This window comes from Neoarius graeffei, chromosome 11 (assembly GCF_027579695.1).
Source record: "Neoarius graeffei isolate fNeoGra1 chromosome 11, fNeoGra1.pri, whole genome shotgun sequence".
Lineage (NCBI taxonomy): Eukaryota > Metazoa > Chordata > Actinopteri > Siluriformes > Ariidae > Neoarius > Neoarius graeffei.
The window spans coordinates 62,230,884-62,242,417 of record NC_083579.1 but is presented as its reverse complement, the minus strand read 5'-3'; the positions used below and the strand labels follow the sequence as shown (position 1 = coordinate 62,242,417).

The following is an 11,534-nucleotide window of genomic DNA, read 5'->3' as shown; positions in this document are numbered from 1 at the left end:
CCAGCACACTGATGCAGAAAGTGGTCGATCGGGTCCTAGAGGGATCCTCTAACTCATCGTTCAATAGTAATAACATCCAGCTCTGTGTAATACAGTGTATTTCTGTTCTGCATTACAGTCTGAAATAGTCAGTAGGACAATGTAAATGTAGTGACAAAACAATAGAAGAAGATTGATACAAATTAAAGCTCAGTTACAGGTTTGTTTTATTTATTTATTTATTTAGAATCATGCTGGGACTAAATTGCATTATTATTGACCAGGTTTATCTTATCAGTCAATGAGGCATAACCTAATCGGTGTTATGTCCAGGAATAAATGCTAAATATTGAAATCTGTTCATAATGAACAAATATGAATTGTCTTTCTGCTACCTATCCTCTATGCATATGAAAAATATGAAAGTTGCATTTAATAGTAATTTTAATAGTGCAGAAATGAACTTATTTCCATAGCATCCTGATCAGGTTAAAATATGATCAAATTTTATTATCTGTACCAAAAAATGCTACTGACACATTACACTTCGACCACACTTCTATACTGCCAACAACAATACTTTAAAATGTATTTTTCTCACATAGTATCACCTACTACTTGATATATGACAATATTATAAAATGTCTGCTACTGTACTCTCCAGGTTTAAAGACACAATTTGATCTCACTCTTGTAGATAATCTCTGTTTTATATATATATACATATATATATATATATATATATATATATATATATATATATATATATATATATATACACACACACACACAAATCCTGGACTATAATGAAATTTAGCTGCAGTGAAAAATAGCACTGTATTTCTGTGACTTTGGGTGATAGCATGCAACCATAGTCTTACTTTTATGTTACAAAATTTGTTGTATATAATGAATTGGAAAGTTGTAATATAATAAATTTAAGATGCATATTGATAGCGCATTAGATATATTGTTTTGATTGTATATATATTTTTTTCAATTGGAAAATAATGCTACATGTGGCATTTTGAGAATGTTGTTGATAGAGGACTGTAGTAGAACCATTTGTAAACTGTTACAGTAGGACACTAAGTCAGGTTGGTTTCATTTTCCACATAACATACAGCATTATAATACATAAGAGAATTCCATCACCTTTTGGCATAAATGTAGTTGAAATTTCCACATTTTTTTCTTTTATACCTACTGTTCATAGTAGCTGTTATTACTGGAAATGTGTCACATCTGGAATACATCCAAATAAACCTATAAGCTCTGAACTCTGCTTGCCTGAACTCTGAATAAAATACATTATTCTATCCACACCCTGTGATGACCTGGCGACTTGTCCAGGGTGTACCCCGCCTTTCGCCCGTAGTCGGCTGGGATAGGCTCCAGCTTACCTGCGACCCTGTAGAACAGGATAAAACGGCTAGAGATAATGAGATTCTATCCACATTAACTGGATATGAGCAATCGTGCGCTCTAATTGGCTACTCTACTATTAGGCTATCAGCTCATATACTATGAATAGAGAAAAACAAAATGGCAGAACGTATTGCTGAACCAACTGAGGACGAAATAAAAACTCTATTCAAAAACAAAACCTCAAAAATTGTTATCAAGTATTTAAAAGAAACAGAAATAGCTCAAAGAATATAGTGTCATTCCCCCCCCACACACACCTGTTTCACACTCCAGTCCAGTTGGTGGCACTAATGTACCTTTAAGTTGGTTTGCCAACCACAAAAAAAAGAAAAAAAACTAAAGAAGAAGAAGAAACCCCAAAAAATGCAAAAAAAAAAGAAATACGGAGTAAAAGTATTTGATGGTCAGAACGTATCTTTTTTATTTTTCAAGAATTATTATTCTTCTAGCATTTTTCACAAATTGCTACTGTCATTTCGCTGATTTGTTTACATTCTAAGCGGAAATTATTTTGTTGGACGGTTTGTATAAAGTTTTTATTTATCGAATTTGCAAAAAAATAAAAATGCTCCATTTCTCAAAATCCAGTGAATGTGGATAGAATAAAACAGTTATTCCACTCAATCTCATTGTATATGGCTTATAGCCGACTCGGCGCTATGCACCTCATCAGCTTTCAGCTCATGTACAACTCGATTTCATGGAATAACTGTTAAATATATCTTATGGGATCCTACTCGTAATGTATATGCATACACAAACATCACTTATGGTAATAAGTGTAATTATTAGTGTAAGTGCTAATTACAAATAAGCTTTTCTATGCATAAATGACTATATGAGCTTAAACATATAACTGAAAAGATCCAGTCACTAATGGGAAACAAGGCCCTACGTTTCTCAAGTTTTAAGATCTCATCTCATCTCATTATCTCTAGCCGCTTTATCCTTCTACAGGGTCGCAGGCAAGCTGGAGCCTATCCCAGCTGACTATAGGCGAAAGGCAGGGTACACCCTGGACAAGTCGCCAGGTCATCACAGGGCTGACACATAGACACAGACAACCATTCACACTCACATTCACACCTACGGTCAATTTAGAGTCACCAGTTAACCTAACCTGCATGTCTTTGGACTGTGGGGGAAACCGGAGCACCCAGAGGAAACCCACGCGGACACGGGGAGAACATGCAAACTCCGCACAGAAAGGCCCTTGCCGGCCACGGGGCTCGAACCCAGACCTTCTTGCTGTGAGGCAACAGCACTAACCACTACACCACCGTGCTGCCCTATGGAATTATGTGGTGAACAAAAAACGTTTTTAAAAAACCAAAATGTTTCATATTTTAGATTCTTCGAAGTAGCCACCATTTACCTTGATGACGCTTTGCACATTATTGGCATTATCTTAACCAGCTTCATGAGGTAGCCACCTGGAATGCTTTTCAATTAACAGGTGCCTCGTCAAAAGTTAATTCATGCCTTCGTAATGCATTTGAAATCAAACAGTAAATCTCATCTCATCTCATTATCTCTAGCCGCTTTATCCTGTTCTACAGGGTCGCAGGCAAGCTGGAGCCTATCCCAGCTGACTGCGGGCTAAAGGCGGGGTACACCCTGGACAAGTCGCCAGGTCATCACAGGGCTGACACATAGACACAGACAACCATTCACACTCACACCTACGGTCAATTTAGAGTCACCAGTTAACCTAACCTGCATGTCTTTGGCCTGTGGGGGAAACCGGAGCACCCGGAGGAAACCCACGCGGACACGGGGATAACATGCAAACTCCGCACAGAAAGGCCCTTGCCGGCCACGGGGCTCGAACCCGGACCTTCTTGCTATGAGGCGACAGCGCTAACCACTACACCACCGTGCTGCCCCAAACATTAAATATTAAATAATAAAACTACAGTAAATAGCCCTATTCCACAACTGTAGTAATCCATAATATGTCAATAATCACTCAACTAAGTAAAGAGAAACGACATCCATCATTACTTTAAGACATGAAGTGTCTTTTAATTAAAAAAAAGAAAGAAAGAACAACCATTGAATTAGAAAGTGTGTCCAAACTTTTGACTGGAACTGTAGCTTGTGTCAGGGTGGATTTTTAAGAAACCCTGCAGAAACTCCAGATAGCCATGGGTTTACAAGATTTGACCATAATGGTTTTAATTTATGGTTTAAAATTGCAGTTTGGAAATCTTATGTTAAGGAAACAGAAACAACCAGACAAAAAAAAAAATTTGCAGCTGGTATGTAGATTTTTAGTTAGATTTAGATCCCTAATAAGCAAGCCAGAGGTGGCTTTGGCAAGAAAAAAAAAATCCCTAAGTGGACATGAAGATGAAACCTTGAGAGGAACTAGAATCAAAAGGAAACCCTTCCTCTCCTGAGTGACGTCAGACAGAGGGATTATAAATCATTATACGACACCAATTTTATACTACATGTGTGGAAAGGATATTGAATATCAACATATTGTGAATATGAGTCCTGAGATAAGCACAGGGTAACTGTTATGATTAGAGCAGCAGTTTTAGGTTCAAGTCTACAGTACAAGCAATAGTGAGACTTGGGCATAAACTTGTTTTGGGAGGAGTGCAAACATTTAGGCTATCCATGTGGATACCCACCCACAGTAACCAATACTAAATATCCATCCATTACCTGTAACCGCTTATCCTGTTCTACAGAGTTGCAGACAAGCTGGAGCCTATCCCAGCTGACTATGGGTGAGAGGCGGGGTACACCCTGGACAAGTCGCCAGGTCATCGCAGGGCTGATAGAGAGACAAACAACCATTCACACTCACATTCACACCAACAGTCAATTTAGCTTAACCTGCATGTCTTTTGGACTGTGGGGGAAACCGGAGCACCCGGAGAACATGCAAACTCCACACAGAAAGGCCCTTGCCAGCCGCTGGGCTTGAACCCAGAAACTTCTTGCCGTGAGGCGACAGCGCTAACCACTACACCACCGTGCCACCCCAATACTAAATATAAAATATTAAAATACATATTAAACAGACTTAAAATTGATACAGTATCATCCATTATCTGTAGCTGCTTATCCTCTGCAAGGTCACAGGCAAGCTGGATCCTATCCCAGCTGACTATGGCCGAGGGGCGGGGTACACCCTGGACAAGTCGCCAGGTTATTGCAGGGCTGACACAGAGACAGACAACCATTCGCACTCACATTGACACCTACCATCAATTTAGAGCCACCAATTAGCCTAACCTGCATGCCTTTGGACTGTGGGGGAAACTGGAGCACCCGGAGGAAACCCACGCAGATACGTGGAGAACATGCAAACTCCACACAGAAAGAACCCCCGTTGGCCACCGGGCTCAAACCCAGGACCTTCTTGCTGTAAGGCAACAGTGCTAATCACTACACCACCGTGCCGCCCCAATACTAAATATAAAATATTAAAATACATATTAAACATAATAAAAATTGATACTGGGCGGCATGGTGGTGTAGCGGTTCACATTGTCGCCTCACAGCAAGAAGGTCCTGGGTTTGAGCCCAGTGGCCGACGAGGGCCTTTCTGTGTGGAGTTTGCATGTTCTCCCCGTGTCCGCGTGGGTTTCCTCCGGGTGCTCCGGTTTCCCCCACAGTCCAAAGACATGCAGGTTAGGTTAACTGGTGACTCTAAATTGACCGTAGGTGTGAATGTGAGTGCGAATGGTTGTTTGTCTCTGTGTCAGCCCTGTGATGATCTGGTGACTTGTCCAGGGTGTACCCCGCCTCTCGCCCATAGTCAGCTGGGATAGGAAAGAAAGAAAGAAGAAAAGAAAGCACAACTTTATTCATCACACACTTGTGAAATTTCCTCTCTGCATTTAACCCATCTGAAGCAGTGAACACACACATGTGAGCACACACACATACCCAGAGCAGTGGGCAGACGTGCAAACAGCGCCCGGGTAGCAGTCGGGAGCCTCGCTCAAGGGCACCTCAGCCCAAGGCCATCCCATATTAACCTAATCACATGTCTTTGGACTGTGGGGGAAACTTGAGCACCTGGAGGAAACCCACGCAGACACGGGGAGAACATGCAAACTCCACACAGAAAGGCCCTCGCCGGCCGCTGGGTTCGAACAGGGTCGCAGGCTCCAGCTTGCCTGCGACCCTGTAGAACAGGATAAGCGGCTACAGATAATGGATGGATGGATGGAAAATTGATACTATGTCATTAAGTAAGATATTTGTGAGGCTGGCAGCACGGTGGTGTAGTGCTTAGCGCTGTTGCCTCACAGCAAGAAGGTCCGGGTTTGAGCTCCGTGGCCGGCGAGGGCCTTTCTGTGCAAAGTTTGCATGTTCTCCCTGTGTCCGTGTGGGTTTCCTCCGGGTGCTCCGGTTTCCCTCACAGTCCAAAGACATGCAGGTTGGTCACTCTAAATTGACCATAGGTGTGAATGGTTGTCTGTGTCTATGTGTCAGCCCTGTGATGACCTGGCGACTTGTCCAGGGTGTACCCCGCCTTTCGCCCGTAGTCAGCTGGGATAGGCTCCAGCTTGCCTGCGACCCTGTAGAACAGGATAAAGTGGCTAGAGATAATGAGATGAGATGAGATGAGATGAGATGAGATGAGATTTATGAGGCTGATGGAGTTAGGAGGCTTTGATGTTGTTGAGGGGCGGCACAGTGGTGTAGTGGTTAGCGCTGTCGCCTCACAGCAAGAAGGTCCGGGTTTGAGCCCCGTGGCCGGCGAGGGCCTTTCTGTGTGGAGTTTGCATGTTCTCCCCATGGGTTTCCTCCGGGTGCTCCGGTTTCCCCCACAGTCCAAAGACATGCAGGTTAGGTTAACTGGTGACTCTAAATTGACCGTAGGTGTGAATGTGAGTGTGAATGGTTGTCTGTGTCTATGTGTCAGCCCTGTGATGACCTGGTGACTTGTCCAGGGTGTACCCCGCCTTTCGCCCGTAGTCAGCTGGGATAGACTCCAGCTTGCCTGCGACCCTGTAGAACAGGATAAAACGGCTAGAGATAATAAGATGAGATGAGATGAGATTTATGAGGCTGATGGAGTTAGGAGGCTTTGATGTTGTTGAGGGGCGGCACAGTGGTGTAGTGGTTAGCGCTGTCGCCACACAGCAAGAAGGTCCGGGTTCGAGCCCCGTGGCCGGCGAGGGCCTTTCTGTGCGGAGTTTGCATGTTCTCCCCGTGTCCGCGTGGGTTTCCTCCGGGTGCTCCGGTTTCCCCCACAGTCCAAAGACATGCAGGTTAGGTTAACTGGTGACTCTAAATTGACCGTAGGTGTGAATGTGAGTGTGAATGGTTGTCTGTGTCTATGTGTCAGCCCTGTGATGACCTGGCGACTTGTCCAGGGTGTACCCCACCTTTCGCCCGTAGTCTACTGGGATAGGCTCCAGCTTGCCTGCGACCCTGTAGAACCGAATAATGAGATATGATGAGATGAGAGGCGGCACGGTGGTGTAGTGGTTAGCGCTGTCGCCTCACAGCAAGAAGGTCCTGGGTTCGAGCCCCGGGGCCGGCGAGGGCCTTTCTGTGCGGAGTTTGCATGTTCTCCCTGTGTCCGCGTGGGTTTCCTCCGGGTGCTCCGGTTTCCCCCACAGTCCAAAGACATGCAGGTTAGGTTAACTGGTGACTCTAAATTGACCATAGGTGTGAGTGTGAATGGTTGTCTGTGTCTATGTGTCAGCCCTGTGATGACCTGGCGACTTGTCCAGGGTGTACCCCGCCTTTCGCCCGTAGTCAGCTGGGATAGGCTCCAGCTTGCCTGCGACCCTGTAGAAGGATAAAGCGGCTAGAGATAATGTGATGTGATGTGATGAGATGAGATTTGTGAGGCTGATGGAGTTAGGAGGCTGAAGATTATGTCCATATCCGTTAGAGGGCGCTTGCACGACGGTCAAAATGTTGACGCATGCGCAAACACTGAATCGCTTCCTGTAGTCGAAACCGCTTGCAATGCATTGTTGTTAACATGAACTATTTCCAAATAGTGCTGTGAGTGGCTAAGCTAGCTGCTTGTCAGGCAATAAGCTTGACATTTTTCACACCGGATTGCCAGCATTGTTACTCTGTTTTATTTTTCTGATATTTTAAACGCTGCTGTTATCAACTCGACGTTATTCAGCTGAGCTAATGCTAGTGAGGTAGCCACCAAGTTCGGCTACAGGCTATTTAGTTAGCTGTTTCTAGTGTGCTAGCTAGTTTGCTAATTTAGCAGTTAATTGTTTCATATAGTATTGTTGAGAAAAACATTTTTTTTTGCCATGCCAGTGCGTTGTTTTGGTCTGTTTGAACTTCTCGCCTGTGTTAGAAAGATAACGGTTGGTCAAAAGTTTTCTGGCTACTAATGTTTGTGTTTAACGTGGTCCATTCAGCTGTTTATTGAATTTTTTTTTTTTAGTTTTAGGTCGCTAACGCTAGTTGACAGTTGAGTAGAAAAGCCGTCTAGATGGCAGACGTGTTTCTTTTTTTTATTTCTCAGTCTGTCAGCATTAGCTAATGAGAAAACCCCGAGTTAGAAACTGCGTATGGTTTGGTTAGTTGGCCTTTTAAAATGACCAACAAGATCCTTTGGTTAGTTTTCTGTTAAACCCGGTATGATTTGTTTAACTCTGATCTGCTACCGATAAAGATCTGTTAAGTCACTCGGTGAAGTTGAGAAGGAAAGAAAGATGAGTGAGCTGATCACACGGCTAGTCTTGGCTTTGTGTGGCTCTGGAAGAGGAAGATGACAGTGTAGGAAGAAGGGTGATGAGCTGATTGAGAGTCGACCAGAACAATCCTCGGAGACTGCTCGAAAATGCCCAGAAGAAAACAGTCAAATCCACAGCCTGTCAAATGTAAGTATGGCTTTTCCATGTGTGTATTACGTTGGTGTGTTTTATCATCTGCACGACAGATTTATGAAATCTAGCTCGTTTTTACAAATCTCACCTTTTGTTGTTTTAAGACTTGCTTATACAAGCCTTAAAACTCTCTCACTGTTCTCAACCAGCTTATTTCGTCTTCCGTTGTCATTCTTTCCAAGCTTCGTTTCCTTTCAAAATCTCTGCCATGAGCAGAAATCTGTACCCCTCCCTGTCTATCTGTGTCCTTTCTCTGGTTCCTTCCTCACTTTCTTACTCCCTTTTCCTCTATCACTGCTGACTGCTCACTGTGCTGTTAAGAAACGTTTGCCAGTATTTTAGTCTCTGCTACTTATTTCATTGAAATTAATGTAACTCTTGTTCTCGGTTTCTCAGTAGGGTCTGAAGATGCTGTTGGGGTTGGGAATCCGGAGAGTTTGGTTCTGGAGAGTGATTTCCTCCTCGAACAGGATTTTGGAGAGAATGACTACAAGATCATTGGATTTGAGAGAGACTCTGGTTAGTAAATTTAAGTGTGACAGACAAAATAAAACAAACACACACACGGAGTAGTTCCCATTCTTTTTCCAAAAGCTTGTGAAACATGTTCTGGGGTTTCTTTACAGATTCGGTAACTGCTGACATGGGAATTCCAGCGTACGCCTTCAGTGATGAGGACTGCTCCAGTTACAACCGCCTCAGCATGGAAAGTGATTTTGAGGACCCCCGAGACACTGAGAGTGAACGGGAGGAGATGGGCGGAGACTCAGCCTTTGCCCCATACCTCTCGTGCAGGCAGTGTGGCCAGCTTCTTGGTGATCCCCTTAGTGGGGCCCTAGATGTAGCAGGACTCTACTGCCTTCAGTGTGGTGGTGAAGAGAGGGGAGCAGAACAGAAACATGAACAGGGAAAGGAGGCTGTGTCTGCTCAGGGCGCCCAGCAGAAAGGACACAGAGTGAAATCTACCACCAACTCCTACAAATCTTACTCGTGTAAGCTGTGCAGCTTTACTTCGCGCTACTCCAACCATCTGAAGCGGCACATGAAAACACACAATGGCGAGAAGCCGTACCAGTGCCAGCACTGCACCTACGCGTCATCTCAACTGGTTAACTTACAGAGACATGTGCGTACGCACACTGGAGAGAAACCATACAAGTGTGATTACTGTACATTCGCCTGCAACTCCCTAGGCAACCTAAAGAGGCATCGACGCATGCACACTCAGGAGAAGCCCAACAAGTGTTGCCAATGTGAATACCGGGCAAGTAGCAGCCACACCCTAAAACGACATATGATGGTACATAAGACAGATGCATCCACAGCTGTGATGGAAGGTATATGTATGTTTAGTCTATGTAAGTGAATAGATAAATGGAAATGAATTGCAATTAAGCTCTTGTAGTTGCTTCTGCATTTTTTATTTTTTATTTTTTGCCTAAGAGTTGGTAATTGCATGTTTCAAGTTAGAAATGTTCTCTCAGCTTTATTAACCAAAGAGGAACCACACATTGCACAGCATGCCTTTAAACGCTAAGCGCTGAACTTGTAAGGGGAAGTAAGAACAATCAAGTTCCTTAAGCTGAACTTCCCTCACAGAGAGGAAGAGGTTTATTCTGTCTATGCCTCACAAAAAAACCCCTGCTTTTTCTGTGTGTATTTTTGCAGAGAGTGTCGAGTCTGATCTGAGTCTGCACATTAGTGCTGATCCAGACTTCCTGCAAAGTATTGGGAGCCTGCATGCTGATCGTCACCCCCCCAGTCTGCTGGAGGCCGAGGCACTCGGCCAGGAGACGGAGCCCATGGCCGAGCTTCTTTTCCCCTTCACGTGTCGCGTGTGTGGCTCGGCACTGGAGGATGAGGAAGCGGAGGCTATGCACATCTGTAACAAGTGCACTCTGGATATGCTAGCTAAGAGCTCTCCATCTAGCCCAGAGAAAGGAGACAAGCTTTTTTCATGCACTTCATGCTCTTTCATCACACAGTACCCCAATCATCTGGTGCGGCACATGAAGACTCACAGCGGGGAAAAGCCTTACAAATGTCCACAGTGCAACTACGCCTCAGCTCATTTCGACAACCTGAAAAGGCACCACCGCGTACACACAGGTGAAAAGCCCTACAAGTGCCACCTGTGTGACTATGCTTGCGGAAACCTGGCTAACCTGAAGCGACACGAACGCATCCACTCGGGTGCCAAGCCCTTCCAGTGTACTGTGTGCAGCTACAGCTGTAACCAGAGCATGAACCTGAAACGCCACATGCTGCGGCACACTGGCGAGAAACCGTTCAAGTGCCAGGAGTGTGCCTACACCACAGGCCACTGGGACAACTACAAACGGCACCAAAAAAAGCACGGCCACGCCTCTGAAGGGTGGATGAAGTTGCCATTGCCGGAGAAGGAAGAGGAAGAGGAGGAAGGCGAGATGTAGCGGGTGCTTTTTTTTTTTAATGGCGCTCTTCTCTCGTGCTCTTAATACCTAGCAGATGTTGCCTTACTGTTTTAATATTGCAAAGGTGCATATGGCAAGAGTGTCATTTTATGTTTGACCCCTTCATTCAAATTTTGTTTGTCTTCGAATGCAGATAATAGTAAGGACCGTAGTAAGACCACCGATAAATCTTTTTATCATCATGCTGAACAAATTCATCAGAGAAGTAAGAATATCACTGCAAGCATGCATAGGAATTGACACAATTAAGTTATGTCTAATCTGACAAACCATTCATATCTGCTTTGAAAAGCAATTGATTTTTTAACTTTAGACAGAGAGCTGGACATTTGTGGTTCTATATCTGTGACTAAAGCTCATCTGATGAAGCTGACTTCAAGGCTAAACGTTTAACACCTCCATTCTTATCAATTTTGATTTACTGAGCGAAAGAGTGTTGCAATAAAGCCAATGAGTCATCCTTTTCGAGGTTGATACTATTTTTATTTTAAATTCTATATTGTGGATTTGATTACACTGAAAACCTCTGGTTGCTGCTAAATTATGTAGGATGTACAAGTGTATGTAGGTGCGTTTCTGAGTTTTACTGTAAAACTATTGTCAGCTGCCCCTGCACCAATGCTGCACTGGTGTGGGTGTGTACGTATGTGTACACAGGGGATCTTCTTGGCCCCTGGCACTCACCTTATTTCCTAGGGAAGTAAGTAAGTGTGTGTGTGAGTGAGTGAGAGACTTTTTGTAAGTGACTTTCAGACAATTTTTTTTTTTTCTAATTAAGTTGTGATGCCTACTGTGAAATGTCATGAAAAATAAACCAATGAAAAGGGATAAA

The 11,534-nt window shown here is 44.0% G+C and overlaps 1 protein-coding gene across 2 annotated transcripts; it reads left to right on the top strand.

Annotated features, from left to right (window-relative positions):
- Nucleotides 1-7,343: 7,343 nt before the first annotated feature.
- LOC132894556 (zinc finger protein 513) lies at nucleotides 7,344-11,534 on the top strand. 2 transcript variants are annotated; one of them, XM_060934540.1, is made up of 4 exons: nucleotides 7,344-8,243; nucleotides 8,649-8,768; nucleotides 8,876-9,586; nucleotides 9,918-11,534. In XM_060934540.1, the coding sequence occupies exons 1-4, from the start codon at nucleotides 8,204-8,206 to the stop codon at nucleotides 10,679-10,681; spliced, it is 1,635 nt and encodes a 544-aa protein (XP_060790523.1). In that variant the 5' UTR covers nucleotides 7,344-8,203; the 3' UTR covers nucleotides 10,682-11,534. The 2 variants fall into 2 exon arrangements, with proteins under 2 accessions (XP_060790523.1, XP_060790522.1); XM_060934539.1 differs by having other exon boundaries at nucleotides 8,646-8,768.